This window comes from Euleptes europaea, chromosome 4, assembly GCF_029931775.1.
Source record: "Euleptes europaea isolate rEulEur1 chromosome 4, rEulEur1.hap1, whole genome shotgun sequence".
Lineage (NCBI taxonomy): Eukaryota > Metazoa > Chordata > Lepidosauria > Squamata > Sphaerodactylidae > Euleptes > Euleptes europaea.
Window position 1 is genome coordinate 23,421,089 of NC_079315.1, and position 17,592 is coordinate 23,438,680.

The 17,592-nt window shown below is 45.6% G+C and overlaps 1 protein-coding gene across 1 annotated transcript in view; it reads right to left on the minus strand.

The window, feature by feature from the left end:
* Positions 1 to 1,301: 1,301 nt before the first annotated feature.
* The window catches only part of ABCA1 (ATP binding cassette subfamily A member 1), a 104,316-nt gene continuing 88,025 nt past the window's right edge, over positions 1,302 to 17,592 (minus strand). Inside the window, exons 39-49 of the mRNA XM_056847973.1 lie at positions 16,900 to 17,023; positions 15,218 to 15,347; positions 11,761 to 11,881; positions 10,863 to 10,925; positions 9,361 to 9,467; positions 8,629 to 8,770; positions 7,983 to 8,117; positions 6,894 to 6,997; positions 5,570 to 5,662; positions 4,080 to 4,323; positions 1,302 to 1,451 (exon numbers count right to left, since the gene is read on the minus strand). Of these exons, the coding sequence (XP_056703951.1) occupies positions 1,314 to 1,451; positions 4,080 to 4,323; positions 5,570 to 5,662; positions 6,894 to 6,997; positions 7,983 to 8,117; positions 8,629 to 8,770; positions 9,361 to 9,467; positions 10,863 to 10,925; positions 11,761 to 11,881; positions 15,218 to 15,347; positions 16,900 to 17,023 (1,401 nt within the window). The 3' untranslated portion in view covers positions 1,302 to 1,313. The remainder of the gene's footprint in view (positions 1,452 to 4,079; positions 4,324 to 5,569; positions 5,663 to 6,893; positions 6,998 to 7,982; positions 8,118 to 8,628; positions 8,771 to 9,360; positions 9,468 to 10,862; positions 10,926 to 11,760; positions 11,882 to 15,217; positions 15,348 to 16,899; positions 17,024 to 17,592) is intronic.

Below are 17,592 nucleotides of genomic sequence, written 5' to 3' on the forward strand. Positions count from 1 at the left end.
CCTGTGAAGTCGGTTAGGGTGAGAGTGTTTGTGACTGGCCCAAGGTCGCCCAGAAAGCTTCCATGGCAGAGTGTGGATTTGAACCTGGGTCTCCCAGATCTTAGACCAACAGCCTAATCACTACACAACACTGGCTCTATGAGTTGGAGGACAAGGCAAGACTGGCGTGGATAGGAGGAACAACAGCTGCCTTTCCCCTCTTTCTTCCAACTTGCATTCAAAGGCAACATCCACTGTTGACAGTAAGAAGTGACAACCCTACTGTTGACCTTCTATGAGGGAAAACCCTTGTAAAAGTGGTGAACTTTATGGTAATAACAAATAGAGTAGTGGCGACTGCTAGAACAGGAACATCTCAGCATTTGCACAAATGATGGTAACTGCGACCGCACATTGACGCATAACAAAGTGGTAATACAGGCATAGTGGTAGTTTGTTTTTTTTAAATGGTAGTTGAAGACAGTCAGTTTAAAGAAGCTGATGAGTCACATAAATAATACTGTCACAACGGAAACAGGCGTATCAAACATGAGCCTAAGAAAGAAAGCTGAAAGCAGCAGCATCTCCATAAAAAGCCAAACGGAGAAATAAGCAATTGGTCACCATACCAGTGGGATGGAAATCCTCGCAGCTGTACGCATGGTTGAGAGTCAACTTTGCCACAACCCAACACAAAACACTGTACTGTGGATACATACCATAAAGTGATGTGCTTGTTGGCCCTACTGTCCAGGCCCACCAGGTACTATCGCTTCCTTCAACCCTCCTTATGTTGGCACAGGTTACCCAGGCCGATAGTTGGTACTTAAAAAAGGCCGCAGCAATGCATTGTGTGGTAGATACTTGGCACTGATTGGGTTGGGGGGGCACTCATTGCCGGCAATGGGTGTCGCACCCAAGCATTAAAACTGTAAATAAATAATCACTGGCCGAGAACCAAAAGAGAAAGTTGGTACTAAGTAAAAACATGTGGGAGTATGGCAAAAAACCACAGGGGCAGCCAGAGCCCCCCCCCCCGTACTAGAATTTCACAGAGTTATAACGTAAGAACAACTAGATTCAAGTCTTTCACTAGGGAACAGTACAAGGCAACTTCTCCGAGAGGCACCGCCTCTGGAATGGAATATTGTTTTCATTGCATTGAATTGCATTGCATTGAATGGTTACCGGTAGAACGTCCAGTTAATTCTCTTCCTCTCCGTAGTCTCTGTCTCCTTGCTCTCGGGAAGATCCTTTCTTGCTGAATAAAAGTTCAACTATCTCCCCTTCCGCTCAGTATTGCTACCGCCGCACCGTTTTTCCAGAAGGGCAGTTCATACGTAGCTTTCTTTCATTTTCTGGTCTTGCAAAAAGGACAGAACCGCAAGATCTACCACAGTCTGGTTTTTGTGCAACGACAAGTCCTTTGTGTGGTCGTCATCACTTTGGTCCTTGGCAAAGTTTACAAACACCTAAGAGAAAGACAGAGAAGTCGGAAAGAGGATTGTAGTAGCCTAGTCTCTGGTGCATGTTGCCTGTCCACTGAAACAGTTCGAGAATGAAATAAGAACGTAAGAAAAGCCCTGCTGGATCAGACCAAGGCCCATCAAGTCCAGCAGTCTGTTCACATAGTGGCCAACCAGGTGCCTCTAAGAAGCCCACAAACAAGATGACTGCAGCAGCATTGTCCTGCCTGTGTTCCACAGCACCTAATATAATTATATATAATTATCATAAGAACATAAGAAAGACCATGCTGGATCAGACCAAGGCCCATCAAGTCCAGCAGTCTGTTCACACAGTGGCCAACCAGGGGCCTCTAGGAAGCCCACAAACAAGACAACTGCCGCAGCACTGTCCTGCCTGTGTTCCATAGCACCTAATATAATAGGCATGCTCCTCTGATACTGGAGAGAATAGGTATGTTATTAGTGGGCAACTGCTGCCAATCCAAAGCTTGTGGGGATGGTGATGAAGCCTCTCTGCCTATGACTGTGTGGACTGCTGTGATGTCACAGAGAGGCAAGGCAGGCAAGGGAAGGGGTGCTAGAAGAATCCAGGAAAAAAGGAGCCTGAGACAGGAACGGGCCCAGGAAATCTAGAAAAATTAAGTCAGGGGTGTCAAACACAAGGCCCATGGGCCGGATCTGGACCCTTGAGAGCTCTTATCTGGCCCATGAGCCAGCCGAGGCAGCCACTATCCCCCACTCTTGGTCTTGGCTGGTGAGGCATGGCCTGGCCCGACCAAGTGGCATTTATGGTATATCTGGCCCTCGTAACAATTGAGTTCAACACATCTGAATTAGGTGAAAAGGTCAGAGGTGGGGGAGAGAAGGAAAATGGGAGGGCAAATGAGCTGAGAGGCAGCAGCGAGGAAGGCTGAAGTTGACATATCAGTCTGAAATAGGTATGCTATTAGTGGGCAGACATTTAGTTAAAAGGGCCAAGGGCTGACTAATGCACGAACGTCCTTTGCCTGATAATTAGTGTTAAGCCACTAGTGATTAGTTGAGAACTGTGTCTACTGATGGATGCTATTGTCAGCTCTGGGCTCGCCAGACAAATCCCACAAATAGACCTCTAGGCAGGTGCTCCATAGAAAGTTGATTTATTAAGGAATACCCAGCAAGTTACAGAAACCAACTTGAAAGTTAGCAAGGATACTAATGGGGAAAATACAGAGGGCACTGGAGAAATAAAGTGAACTTTCAGATCTACCGGCTGCTACGGCAACCCAGACATAGCCCTTGTTCCCAGGGCAAAGCAAGACATAACAAACCCAGAGTAGAACAACCTTGAAACACCACCTGGCTTTGCTGGATACCAGGCCAATGCCTGACAGCTATTTATGCATTTTTATCCTACTTTTCCTTCAAGGAGCTCTGTGTGGTGTACAAGTCTGCCCCTCCTTGTTTCATCCCCACAACAACCCTGTTAGCTCGGTTAGGACAAGAGAAAGCAACTGGCCCAAGATGAACTGCAGTGAACTTCATGGCTGAGTAGAGGACTGAACTTGGGTCTCCCAGGTCCTGACCCAGTATTCCAACCACTACATCACGCTAGTTCTGCCCAACACTTGCGGTGGAGGTAATACAAGATAATACCACATTTTCTCCGTAGTGGCTGAACACCATCAAAGCCAACATTGTCTAATCTGACTGAAAGCAGTTCCCCAGGGTTTCAGGTGGAGATTTTTCACATCACCTTCTACCTGATCTTTTAACTGGAGATGCTGGGGATTGAACCTATATCCTCCTTCATGCAAAGCTGGTGCTCTACCATGAGCCATGGCTCATGCACACCACAAAGTCTCTTAAGTGATGGACTATCCTATTTGTCCTGGCCATTCTCCTGCCGTAAATTATGTCAGTATCATGCAGAACTGAAATTTCCACCTTCAGGTTTTTTGGGCAAGTGGTGCTGGCAGACTAATAGCCTTAAGGGGCTGCACACGTCTTCCTTTTCTTTCTGGCAGAAACATGGAGAAGAGAAGGAGAAGAGTTGGCTTTTTTATGCCGACTTTCTCTACCACTTAAGGAAGAGTCAAACCGGCTTACAATCACCTTCCCTTCCCCTTCCCACAACAGACACCAGGTGAGGTAGGTAGGGCTGAGAGAGCTCTAAGAGCTGTGACTAACCCAAGGTCACCCAGCTGGCTTCAAGTGTAAGAGAAGGGAAATAAATCCCGTTCACCAGATCAGCGTCTGCCGCTCAGGTGGAGGAGTGGAGAATCAAACCCGGTTCTTCAGATCAGAGTCCACCACTTCAAACCACTACACCACGCTGGCTCTCGAGGAGCAGGGTTGTCATATCCCACAAGACCCTGGCGGCAACCCATGCTGCATGTAATATTGAAAACTATGGCCAGGACTGAAGTTATACCTGAAGGAACAACAGTTTTTGGCAGCACCTCCATGATACATGAAAGATGCTCTCCATCTCTTGCAAAGCAGGGCTGGTTTCTAGCCAAAGATTGGCTGTCTTTCAGTATTAGACCAAACGCTAGGCTATCCTCTGAAGCCCAAGAAAGGAAGCGTAGAGGATTCTAGGTTTCCACTTTATGATCCAGGCTCTTTGAAGGTAATTCTCCAGAAACTTACTTGGTCAAGTGTGGTCTGGGAAACGGAGTAGTCTTCTATGTGGAGTCTCTTTTTGTTCTGGGAGAGGATGCTAAATATCCTAGCCAGCGAAGATGGAGAGGACGGGAGCTGATATTGCAGCATGTTCCGATGCTTCTCCTTCAACACGCTGCCAGGAAAGGCAAGCTCAAAGAAGTCCTGAACAGGCTTCAAGTCTGGATTTGCCCCTGCTATTCGCACGACTATTGTGTAGCCGTCACCAAATCTGAAAAAGAGGGGTGGCGAGGGGGTGAAAAGCCAGTTTTCAAATGAGGGAGCAGTTCTTGTCTTAGCATAGCAGTAAACGATGAGTTTTTGGCTGCATTTCTAATATGTCATCTAGTACCTAGCACAGCATTTAGCACCTTGAACTAACCTCCATTTGAATTTAATTTCAAAATGGCATGTGCCTAGTCCTCATGGTTGCTGAGAAATATTTGCTTTGCACATGTTCTATAACTTACTAATTGGATAGCTCAAATTAGGGCCATTTAACATTACCCCTTTTAATGTGGTGAATATACCACGAAGAGGGGGTGTTAACAGATTTATTTATTGCACTGGAATTCTATCCTATTTCCAAGGAGTTCAGAGTGAGACTCTCAGTCCATCTCCCTTTGTGGCACTGGCCAAGTCTGGATCTGCTCAGTTACAATGGCAGGATTTCACCGGGTGCCAATGGATCATTCCCTTTACCAAGATCTAGGAATGCTTCAGCATATGCCCTGCTTGCAATTCACATACTGGGAAACCATTCAAAGGAAGGTGGTGGTGAGTCACAAGCTAAGCGGACGTTGGAGCACATCGAAGCAAAAGTGATTGCACTGGTGGAGCAGGATATGGGCCTGAAGTTACATGATGCAGCAACCTTGATGATGCTAAGCAGGTGTGGGTCTCTTCAGTGCTTGGATGGGAGACTGCCAGTGCAATCATGAACACATGAAGCTGCCTTATACAGAATCAGACACTTGGTTCATCAAAGTCAGTATTGTCTACTCAGACCGACAGTGGCTCTCCAGGGTCTCAGGCAGGGGTCTTTCACATCACCTATTTGACTATATCTATAGCTTAATTCACTAAACTTGTCTGCAGGGATCAATGCTAATGGCTCTCTTGGTAAGTTATTGGTATGCCCCTCAGAGGGCTTTACGTTCTGCAGATAATAATCCCCTGGTGGTCCCTGGCCCAAAGAGTATCTGGCTATCCTCGACCAGGGCCAGAGCTTTCTTGGCCCTGCTCCAGCCTGGTGGAACTCTTTCTACCAAATCTAAGGCCCTGCGGGATCTCAAGCTATTCCGCAGGGCCTGCAAGACGGAGTTATTCCACCAGGCCTACAGTTAAGGACAGCCACGGTTCTGTCATTACATATGAGTGCACATAAGCGACTTCCAGAAATGGTCCTAAGAGAACAAACTGCCTGGGTGAGAAAACAGGGAGGCACCGAAGGCAGTCAACACAAAGCAGTGGCTTACCTGTTCTTCAGGTGCTGAACGCTGCCCAGGCACCTGAACCGCCCGTTGACCATGATTGCCATTCGGGTGCACAGGGCCTCACACTCTTCCATGCTGTGGACGAGAAACAGAAACTCTGAAGTACCCGATCAAGCAACCATCTGAAGTCATGTCTTTACAGAATTATTTCACTTCCTCAAAAAAAAAATGACAATTAAAAAAACAAACACAAACAATGATTGCTGGATGAACGGGCAATATGATATGCAGCAGTATGATGAGTGTGTTTGTATGTTTCATTTGTTTAAAGGTGTGCGTATGTGTGTACAATAGGCTCGGCCAGGAAGGGCTCAACATGTGTAAAGAGATGGTAATCAGCCAGACTGGAGGGGAAAACAATTAGGCTGAAAGTAATTCCCCAGCGCTGATGAAGGGGTGGGGAAGGGACAGCTAGGAGACCCCTTTTAAAAGTGACCCAGGGAACAGCTGGAGGCCATCTGGGGGCAGAGAAGCTGTCAGAGAGAAGGAAGACGCAGGTCGGCAGGAGAAAAGGAAGGAGGCTGACGCAGCTGAAAGAAGACAAGCTGGAGGCTGTGCCCAGAAGGAGAGAGATGTGGAAGATAACCGGGAGTGAAGGAAAGAGGGCTGCTGTGGAGAGGATTCAGAGGCCGTTCCAAGGAGGGAGATCCTAGGGAAGATGACTGACCTGGATCCAAGAGGTCTGACCTCTCATTAGAGGCTTGGCCAACAGGGAAATGGATGGACTTGGGGAAGACTTTAGGGTATGGGCTAAAGGGATGGCACGGGGGCATAAGAAACTTGTAAGGAGCTAAGATGAAGAAGAGTTGGTTTTTATATGCCGACTTTCTCTAACACTTAAGGAAGAATCAAACCGGCTTACAATCACCTTCCCTTCCCCTCAACAGACACCCTGTCAGGTAGGTGGGGCTGAGAGAGTGTGACTAGCCCAAGGTCACCCAGCTGGCTTAATGTGTAGGAGTGGGGAAACCAACACAGTTCACCAGATTAGCCTTTGCAGTTCATGTGGAGGAGTGGGGAATCAAACCCATTTCTCCAGATTAAAGCCCACCACTCCAAACCATCGCTCTTAACCACTACACCACACTGGGTGTGGGGAAACTCTATATGAAAAGGGGGAAGGCTGGGGATGGAACTGAGTGTAAAGGGGAACAGGTGTTGCATTAGGGTGGCCTGTGGGAATCTGGTTAGGGCACTCTGCTGATATGGCAAAGGGTTTCCCTGGTCTGAGGCCACCGTTTGAAATGCCTTTGTTGGGCCCTGAGTTGGGTGGAAAGGCAGCATAGAATAAACAAATGCCACATACCTGTGAGAGGTAAGGACCACAGATCTTCCCTCTTTGATGATACTCAAGCCACAGTTCCAAAGGAAACGCCGTGCTTTGGGATCCATCCCGGTGGTAGGCTCATCCTACATTTTACAAAGAAGAAAGGATTGCTGATGCTGCGGTTGGTGAAGCGCTATTCTAGCAACACCTAGTAGCATTCTGGGAGGACAGCAATAGCAGACAGTAACATACCTGGTGAGACTAGAAGCCACTGTGCACATTATACATAGAATCATAATAGGTGGAAGAGACAGAACCTTAGACTGTACCATGTAAGGCTGCAGGTGGAGGCTTGTATTTTATTTTTAAAAACACTCAAAACCCTGTGTGTAGAAAACTAGGACATCACAGAGAATCGCTTTAAGCACATCCATCTCTTTGATGAGATGATTTTCTGTGTGCAGAGAGATCTTCTTTTATGTGGAGGGGCACTCAAATATTTAACCCACCCATGTGTAGTCTGAACTGGCTCCATCACCAACCACCTCATTCTGCATGACACGTGTAAATGGCCCCCTTTTCCATCTTCCTTTCCTTTCCCCCACTTCCCCTTTTCCTTTCTCCCCTTTGCTGGTTCCCTACCTTTTCATAGATCTCTTCTTGTCTCCACTCCCTGAGGATTGTTATTTCTAGACCACTGTTTGTCCTCTGCCTACGACTGTATGAACCCACCTCACCATCAGGAAAATTTAGTGTTTATAGTAGGTGTTAAAATTAACTGATTGTAAAATGTTTTTAATCCCACGTATTTTTTAATTCTGTGTTTTTAACTTAACTTATATTCTATATTGACTGTGGGAAGCTGCCCTGAGCCCAACCTGACTGGGAAAGGGTGGGGTATAAATGAAATAAAATAAATATATACGTGAAACTCAACGTTTTGCAATTTTGTGATGGACAGTTCCCCAGCTGTTGCCTGTAAGAACTTTTGTTCAGCACTGTTTCAATGCACACTAAGGAAAAATGCATTTATCTTAAGTGGATGCTTTCCAGATCAAATAGTAACCAGTCCCCTGTATCTAAGAACTGAAAACCTCCCAATAGTTTCAGCAAAATAAGAGTACTCACCAGGAACACCACAGGGGGCCCCCCAATGAGGGCTATTGCCGTGGAAAGCTTGCGCTTGTTCCCGCCACTGTACAAGCCAGCACATTTTTCTGCATACTTCACGAGGCCCAGTTTCCGAACAGCCCATTCTCCAACCTGTCAGAAGGGAAGGCGCAGCTTGAACCGAGAAGTGCACTCTCTGTGATCTCTAGGGGAAGAAGCTTCCATTTGAAACTGGGAAGCTTACCCTATTACCTAATGACGAGTCTGTTCTGGGTCCCCCCAAGCCATTCAGCAGGATCCATGCCAAGAGACACTGATACAGCTCAAGATCCTTTAAGGCTAGGGTTGCCAGGTCCCTCTTCACCACCAATGGAAGGTTTTGGGGGCAGAGCCTGAGGAGGGTGGGGTTTCTGGAGGGGAGGGACTTAAATGCCATAGAGTCCAATTGCCAAAGTGGGCATTTTCTCCATGTGAGGTGATCTTTATCTGCTGGAGATTAGTTGTAATAGCTGGAGATCTCCAGCTACTACCTGGCAGTTGGCTTGTTTAAGGCTGGAAGCAGCCAGTAGATTTTTTATTTTTTTTCAAGAAAGCTAAAACTTTTAACTACACAGCATTTCTAGTGACCACTCAGGTGGTCTCCATGCTGTCTCCTTGGATTTACCTTGCAGACTTCCTTCTCAGGAACGCCTCTTAACAGCGCAAAGAATTCCAGGTGTTCTCTCCCTGTCATCAGTTCAGTAATGGCATCGAACTGAGGGCAGTATCCCATATTTTGATGGACCCCTTGGATGTTAGACAAGATGCTATAGAGAGAGAAAAAGAGAAGGGAGATGTTTGCCATTGCCAACTCAACGTTCAACTGTAGTTTCTGGCACACCCTCCATTTCAGAATCATCCTGCACTTACAGCGTGTACAAAAAAGTCTTCATACGCAACCTTAAATTATCACCTGGATTTTGAAAGGTGAATTATTAATCCTAGACTCATTACAATTGTGGTGGAAAGTGCTGTCAAGTCACAGCTGACTTACAGCGACCCCGTAAAGTAAGAGGTAAGCACGGTTGGTTTGCTGTTGCCTTCCTCTGTGTAGCAACCCAAGTCTTCCTTAGTGGTCTTCCATCCAAGCACTGAGCATGACTGACCCTGATAAGCTTCCGAGCTCTGACAAGCTCAGTTTAGTCTGAGCTTTTCAGGATGCTAAAATTTCTGTAGCCCCCCTGATCATTAGATGGCTGTCACCAAAGCAACAAGAGCTATACTTAAAGAGTCAGGGACAAAATTAGCTTTGCTCGGTGTGTTACTGAAACTCTGTATTATTACAGGATCAGCATACAGAAAAACAAACAAAAGAAACAAAACTTTCTGTAAGCAAAGCTACCGTGTTCCCTATTACCTGTTTCCCTTCAGAAAAGCGTCCCCTCCGGTAACATCAGTATCTCCAGTCAGCATCTTGAAAGTAGAGGATTTCCCAGCTCCATTCACACCAAGGAGACCAAAGCACTAAAAACACCAACATACCATATCAGTACATGCAATGTCCTGGGATACAGACTCAGCATTTCTCTCACGCTTCCCTTGCAATGATGCATAACATCAGTAGAAGCCCATTACAATGTTCCTTCAAGGCCAGGATAAGTACATGGGTTGGCTACTACATATACAGCTTTGCATACATAAACGTGATGAGTTTTGCTAGGACCTCAGCACAGAGATATGTGCACCCACATCCAGCTAGGGGCCACACATGGGAGAAAGCAGAACTGCAGGCACATGCCCCTATGTGTATGGGGAATCTTGGGGGGTGGGGGAGAAGATGCTGCAATTGTTTCCAAATAGGGCAACCAAGCAACCAGGCTTGCGCATACATAGCCATTTTTAAAAAGCTGAAATCAGGAGGGAGATGAAGAAGAAGAGTTGGTTTTTATATGCCGACTTTCTCTACCACTTAAGGGAGAATCAAACTGGCTTACAATCACCTTCCCCTCCCCCCAACAGACACCCTGTGAGGTAGGTGGGGCTGAGAGAGCTCAAAGAGAGCTGTGACTAGCCAAAGGTCACCCAGCTGGCTTCATATGGTGGAGCGGAGAAACCAACCCAGTTCACCAGATTAGTCTCCGCCGCTCATGTGGAGGAGTGGGGAATCAAACATGGTTCTCCAGATTAGAGTCTACCACTCCAAACCACCACTCTTAAACACTACACCACCCTGGCTCTCCCACTACACCATGCTGCCTTGCTCTATACTGATTAACATCACAGTGATTCTTACACCATTGTGTGGCATTTGCAGCTAAAAAGACTGAGCCAAGCCCTAGGGTTGAATCTCTGGTCTGCCATGAAGATGCCCTTAAGCGGGCAAATCTCTCTTAGTCTTGTACCCCAATCCGCACTACGGGGTCATACGTCTACTGCAGCAAGGTAGCGTTTGGTGCTTTAAACACACTAGCATTATTAGACCCTTAATAATTTTAGTTCAGCAGCCATAAAATACTGGGTTTCACTATCCCCCTGGTTTTATGGAGCTGATTCCCAATCATTATCTCAATCTGCAAAGCACATGCTTTTCTATCAGTATAACAACATCTTTTAATTTTTCATCAATTATTCTACTCTGAACCTTCAGCCCTGAACAATATTTCACTAAGTATTTTACTTGTGGCCTGCCTTTCTCACTGAGAATCAAGGCGGATTACACGGTGTAAAATAGAGACATGAGACATCTAACGAACAATGCAATAGGATGAGGATCACAAATTAGAAACGGGGGGGGGGGAGGTATCAGATATAGTACATTAAACAATGCAGAAAATAGAATTATAAAAGTAGAATACAATGTAGTAAGAGTAGGACAATACATGCAATAAAAACAGGTAATATGTAGAGACTCAAACTCACCTCCCCAGGTGGAATCCCAACACAGATCCTATCCACAGCTGGTTTTTGTTTCCTTCTGTACATCTGAAAGGTGAAAAAGAAATTTGCCCTTTAGATGGCCAACAACTAAAGCTTATGGATTCCACACAGTCACTTCTTTTCCTAGGCAAAATGAATTAGCAGCAATGCCTTTGGCCTTCTATGCATGGCTGCTACCCTCACCCTCACCCCTCCAATGACTTTGGGTCTTTGTTTTGATTAGGCATGCCATTTCCTGCCATCAGAGATCGCTTTGCTCTCCCTCTGCATTTCCCCGCGTTTTCAAATTCAAGATAAAACAGGTCTCTGAAAACATGGGCAAAATGCGGGGAAACACAGGGAGAGAGAGGCGACCTCTGCCTGTCGGAAACGGCATGCATAATCAAAACAAAGGAAAAAAGACCCGAAGTCGTTGGAGGGGTGACCATTAGGGAAACAGCCATACATAAAAGGTCTTTGACTATAATTCACTTCTCAAAAGACCACCTTGTTGTCTTTGATTTGTTGCCAATTCAGTGGCTATCTTCATTTAAATACCTTTTGTGCAAACGTAACCGAATATGCAAGATGTTATCAACAGTTGCAATCCCTTATGCCTACAGCGAATGCTTGAAAATACAGATATACCAGTGAATGCAGATAGTCATTTAATGGTCATCGCCAGCATTAACTAATCTAGCTTCATAATTGGGGACCAGTTGGAAGTTATACAGCAGTAGCATTTGGTAGAATGTCTTCCATGAAAATAATTATGAATTTTCAATATGTGTCTTTCTGCTGCAACGGGAATATTGTTGTTTGCTTAACAGTACATCAATCCAATCCCTGGGGACTGAAAAATTCAGCACAACATGCACCACAAACTTGCCCCTTGTCTCACCTTAGTCAGCTCCTTGATTTCCAAGATATCACTTTGTCCACCACCGCCAATGATCCTCTGCCTCTCTCTGTTCACATCCTCATCTTCCTCATGCACAGGTGGAAGCTTGGCATAGACTGGCCTTCAGAAGACAGAAAATTCAATAGGTAATGTGGAAGACAACTGAGATGGTAACAAATTTCAGATGCACTGAGTAATGAAAAGGTAAGCCCCATACTAGAGCCCATCCACATTCCCCAGGTGGAACACATAGTCTCCCATTTGTAGAAGAAGAGTTGGTTTTTATATGCTGACTTTCTCTACCACTTAAGAATCAAACCGGCTTACAATCACCTTCCCTAGCAACAACGAACACCTGCATCTTAAAAAAAGACACTCATCAAGGTGATGTGATTGGCTGCAGCTCCCTGCTGCGTTCATCCAGGTGGCAAACACCTCTGCATAAAACCCCATTGATAAGAGGCACTCCAGAAGTGGTATTTAGCAACCAGATCAATCTGAAATGAAGTGGCCCCTTTCTAATGCTGGCAGGCAAGGAAAACAGGCAAAGAAGGAACAGAATGAATGGAAATAATTCCTGAGCAGTAGTCATGTCAGTCTGCTGCAGCAGAAATAAACAGTCTTGTGACACCTTAAAGGCCAAAGAGGTTTTTTTTTTAATTCTAGAAAAAGCATGATGTGAACTATTGAACCTCTTTGTCAGATGGATATCAGTCCACAGTAGGGCTGTCGATTCGGTTCAGCCCGAACCGAAAAACAGCCGAATTTCCCCTGATTCGGTGGTTTTTAGTTCGGGACGAACCGAACTAAAAAATGGCGGGAAAACAGGGGAACCGAATCCAGCGAGTTTGGGAGTTCACGAATAAATTCGGCAAATTCGGGGCGCAGCAGCATAACCGTCAGTAAGCAGCATTCTCCCCCGGCCAATCGGTGGCCAAGCTGGGTCTTCTTCTGGCCAATCAGTCAGGATTGAGTACTGGAGGAATCAGCTGCTGCGCGGCCCGGCCAGGGAGAGAAAGAGAGAGAAATCCTCAGGGGGGGGGGTGCGTGTGCACATTTTCTCCTTTCCGTGGCTGCAGGGGGTGCATTTTTGGGGGTAGAGACCCCAAACATTCAGCGGAGCTTCAGACGAGCCTTCTTAAGAGACCCCCTAAGTTTTGTAAACATTGGATCAGGGGGTCCCAAGAAATGGGCTCCACCCCTTTTCCCTCCCCCCATTTCCATTTCTGTGGCTGCAGGGGGCACTTTTTTGGGGGTGCAGCCCCAAACTTTCAGCATAGCTTCAGACGAGCCTTCTTAAGAGACCCCCCAAGTTTTGTAAAGATGGGTTCAGTGGGGCCAGAAATATGGGCTCCCCCCTTTTCTCTTTCCATGGCTGCAGGGGGTGCTTTTTTCGGGTGCAGCCCCCAAATTTTCAGCATAGCTTCAGACGAGCCTTCTTAAGAGACCCTCCAAGTTTTGTAAACATTGGGTCAGGGGGTCCCGAGATATGGGCTCCACCCCTTTTCCCTCCCCCCTTTTCCATTTCCGTGGCTGCAGGGGGCGCTTTTTTGGGGGTGCAGGCCCCAAACTTTCAGCATAGCTTCAGACAAGCCTTCTTAAGAGACCCCTCAAGTTTTGTAAACATTGGGTCAGGGGGTCCCGAGATATGGGCTTTGCCCTTTTCCCTATTGGGATGAATGGATCACCCGATCCTGTATGCATCTCCAGAGCGACAAATCCAAGGCAAAACCTCCCGTGCTTAAATAGTATCGTATTGGATTACCCAATCCTCCCAGCCCCTCCTGATGGAACAGAAGACAGCCACAGTAAGACCCCTTTGGGGGCTTTAATCTATAATTTTTCTCCTGTGTGTGTGTGTGTGTGTGTAGGGGGGGAAGCAGAGTCTGTGTGTGTGTGGGGAGGGAGCAGTTTCTGTGGGTGGGTGGGGGGGAAGCCAAAGGGGGCTTTCGCCCGTTCTGCCTGGGGTGTGTGTGCCCCCTCGAGTCTCTCTCTCCCTGGTTTGAGGGGGGGCTTCAGTTGTGTGTCCTCAGGTTTTCCCTCATTCATAAGATCGGTTAGGTCTATTTTGATGCTTGGTCAAAACTGGTTTTCAAATGGTGACTTAAAGAATGCATTTGCCTGGTCCCGAGTCCGATGCAAAAGGGGAAATTCCACCCCCTCCTGCTCATTATGCATAGCTAGCTGCCTCTGTCCCTTTCCATGGTTTGCAAACTCCCAGGTGTCAGGTGTTGCTTTGCATGGTTGCAAACGTGTTGCTTTGCAGTTGTGTTGCTTTGCAAACTTCTTTGCACCTGCCCCACCCTTGCTCCCTGCAGCTCAGCTGTTTGTCGGGGCTGGGAGCTTTGTGCGTGGGCGGCAAGCTCTGCTCAGAGATGCACATTAAGGGTGGGGGAGACCCCTTTCGGGGCCCATATCTCAGCCCCCCCTGACCCAATCTTTACAAAACTTGGGGGGGGGTCTTGCAAGAAGGGTCCTTTGAAGCTCCACTGAAAGTTTGGAACCTCTACCCCCAAAAATGCCCCTCTGGAGCCGCGGAAAGGCACGGTTGTGTTTTTAATGGCTTTATTTGGCCGAATTTTTTCCCCGAACTTTGAATTCGCGCCGAATTGCACGGACCCGAAGCGGGGCAGTTCGGACTTCGGCATATCCCGAATCCAGACGGGCCGAATCCGGCCGAATCCGAACTATACCGAATTTTTTTTATTTCAACTGCCCTAGTCCACAGCAGCACATGCTAAAATAAAAACCTACTGTTAGGCTCCTGTTTGTTAGAACGAATGGATATATGGCAGAAGAGAGGCGAAAGGGCAAAAAGGATCAGAAAGGAAGTCCAGGAGTGACTGGGACTTCGGGTGAAAGCAGTCACATTGGGGACATGTTCAAAGGTTATTGGGGTTGAGGTCTAATAAATAGGTTGAGGTCTAATTTTAACAACAATTAGAGAGTAGACTTTAACTAATTACAGTGAAACAACCTAATTTAGATCCAGATTGTAGAGATAGTAAATAAGTTTGATAGACACAATAAGGCGATTATTCTTTTTGATGATATGATCAGCAATGTTAAAACTATTTTTAATAACTTGGGCCACTAATTGACGACACACTGGTGATGAAAAGCAGGGAAATACAGTCGGCTTGATTTTTTTCTGCTTCTTTGTCTTAATAATTGTATTGTTGATATTCCTACTTTTCCCTTTTGCACCCCTTTTTATATAATAATAAAATAATTTTTTAAAAAAGGTTATTGGGATGATGGTGGAAAAGGAAGGAAGGGCTACAAACACTGTCCAATTGCTCCTCTTATTTTCCCTCTTTTCCGACATCACTTTTTGTGGAAAATAAGTGCTTGTCTTGTTCTCCCGCCCCTCAAAGGATTCAGATCCTTGTGCTGTATCCCACTCCACGAATGTCCTTCCCAGGCAGAGGGCACGTTGTCAAAGAGGCCAGCTTACCTGGGTTTGATAAAGAACCTGTACTGGATCAGCACGGTGATGAGGAAGAAGACGACACCTTCCACAGCCATGGCAAAAAGGTTGCGCCCCACCAGGTCCCAGGAAAGGGGAGAAACAAAGCGGTTCTCGCCTGATAGGGAATGGCAGACAGACTCTTTTAGTTGCCAACCAGAAAAACAATCAACTACAACACTGCAATCAAATCTAGAAATGCTTTTTTGTAGAAAGTTAAATGTGTGATTGTGATAAAGTTATAGTGTATATTAGTTTAAGTACTGGTAAATGGCAACAAATGTATTGAATACACTTGGACACAGAAACTAATTTTCTGCTTCCCTATTCCCTTCCCCCCTTCCTTTTTTATTCTGTATCCCAAAAACTCAATAAAAACTTAAAAAACACACACAAAAAACTACAACACGGCACACAATAAGCTATTACAGGTTGAGCATCCCTGATCCGGACATCTGATATCCGGACTGATCCAAAAACCAGACCTTTTGAGCCAGCATGCAGGCATTACTCACAGGCCCTCAGCAGTGCGATCGATGGTACAATGTACACAAAATTATTTAAATTGTTGTTTAAAATTACATTCAGGCTATGTGTATAAAGTATATATAATACATAAATTAATTTTGTTTTTAGACTTGGGTCCCATCCCCAAGATTATCTCATTATGTATATGCAAAAATTCCAAAATATATCCAAAATACGGAACGATCCAAAATATGGACCACTTCTGGTCCCAAGCAGTCCGGATAAGGGATACTCAACCTGTATTATTATCAGAGACTGTAATGTCTACTCCACTAATTCACAAGAGTCAGGGGGTTTTCATCCACAACATAGGACAAACAAGAGTTTGCCGCTGAACGTACACTTGGATGAGGAGCTGTAGTCAATCCTGGCTCCCAGACAAGTGCACGGGCGTGATGTTTGGTGCCATCTTGAGTTTCAAGTCTGAGAGTTATTTTAATTAGGATTTTACTGTTTTAAATTAGAACCTATTAATTTTATTGTTTATTATTATTGATGTATTTTAAATGATGTTACCCACCCTGAGCCTGGCCTCGGCCAGGGAACAGCGGGCTATAAATAGCAAAATAAATAAATAAATAAATAAATGTGCATTTTTGCAGGCACAAGGTTTGTCCCAATTTCTTTTCACTACACATTTTCAAGGGTATGTTCGGCATATTTTAAGTGAGCATTCTAAACAGAGTTACACCTTTCTAAATCCATTGAAGGCAACGGGCCTAGAAAGGAGTAACTCTTCTAAGGATGGCTCTATGTACAGAATGTGTCTTGAGAATCCAAGCTTTTTTTCTTTTAAAAAGAAGTTTCTAGCCCTTAGGAGGGAATGCTTGAAAGGTAAGAGCATTGCCTGCTGAAATCTCGAAAGCCATAAAGGTAACAGAGTTTGGGGGTGGGGATTGTGATGTTCTACATAGTTATTTACTACACTCTATTAAGCAAAACAGTAAAGATGGCCAATTAAAGTATGCAAAACAAAAGCATGCAAATATTCTTCATTTGTTTAATCTATACAAGTTGCAGAATTCAATTTCTCTTAGTGCAAAATTTGGATTGCTCAAGTACAGATGCCTCTCAGCCTTAACGTTCACATTCCAAGTCTGTGCCACTTCAACCCCACACAGTGTAAGCAACATTTCACTTACCAAACCTTTCCAGAGCATCTGCCATCGCTTGGTTCTTTACCATGTCAATCAACCCACGGCCCAGACAGAAGTGGGGGAAGATGAGGAACACCGACTTCAGGATGTCATTGATGTTGTTCAGCTTCTAAGGACACAAAAGCAGCAGCAGGTCAGCTGTTTGGAAAGTTCATCGAGAGAAAGGGATGTCCAAAGGCAGGAAATGAACAAGCTCAGCCGGCACAGCCCGATCTCTAAGACACCCTCTGGAATCTCCTGACTGCAAAGAGAAATTGCCTCAGGATTCTACCCCATGTTAACTTTTCAGACCACTGCAGCTGATCTAGAAATGCCCTCACTGTGGACTCCAAACCTACACTTCCTCTCTAGCACCAAGCTCTGGGGGAGAAAAGCAGTTCTGAAAGTCTGAAGCAAAATTGTCTGTACATGCTACTGACTGGTAGGTTCCCTACCACATAAACAAGAAATACACCAGCAAACAGTCGATAACAGTTGAACAATTCATTGTGAGCTGTTTCGATGTTCCATCCAGTTTCACCCTAACTTTGTCAAGATGGCACCCAAGATACTCAGAACTCTGATTGGTCACAACAGTATTCTAAGTCCTTTTCAGATGTTACATCCATGTATACTGGAAAGCCAGCAACCATGAGGATATCCTCCCAGTACACACAGGCCATTTATGCATGGGAAGTT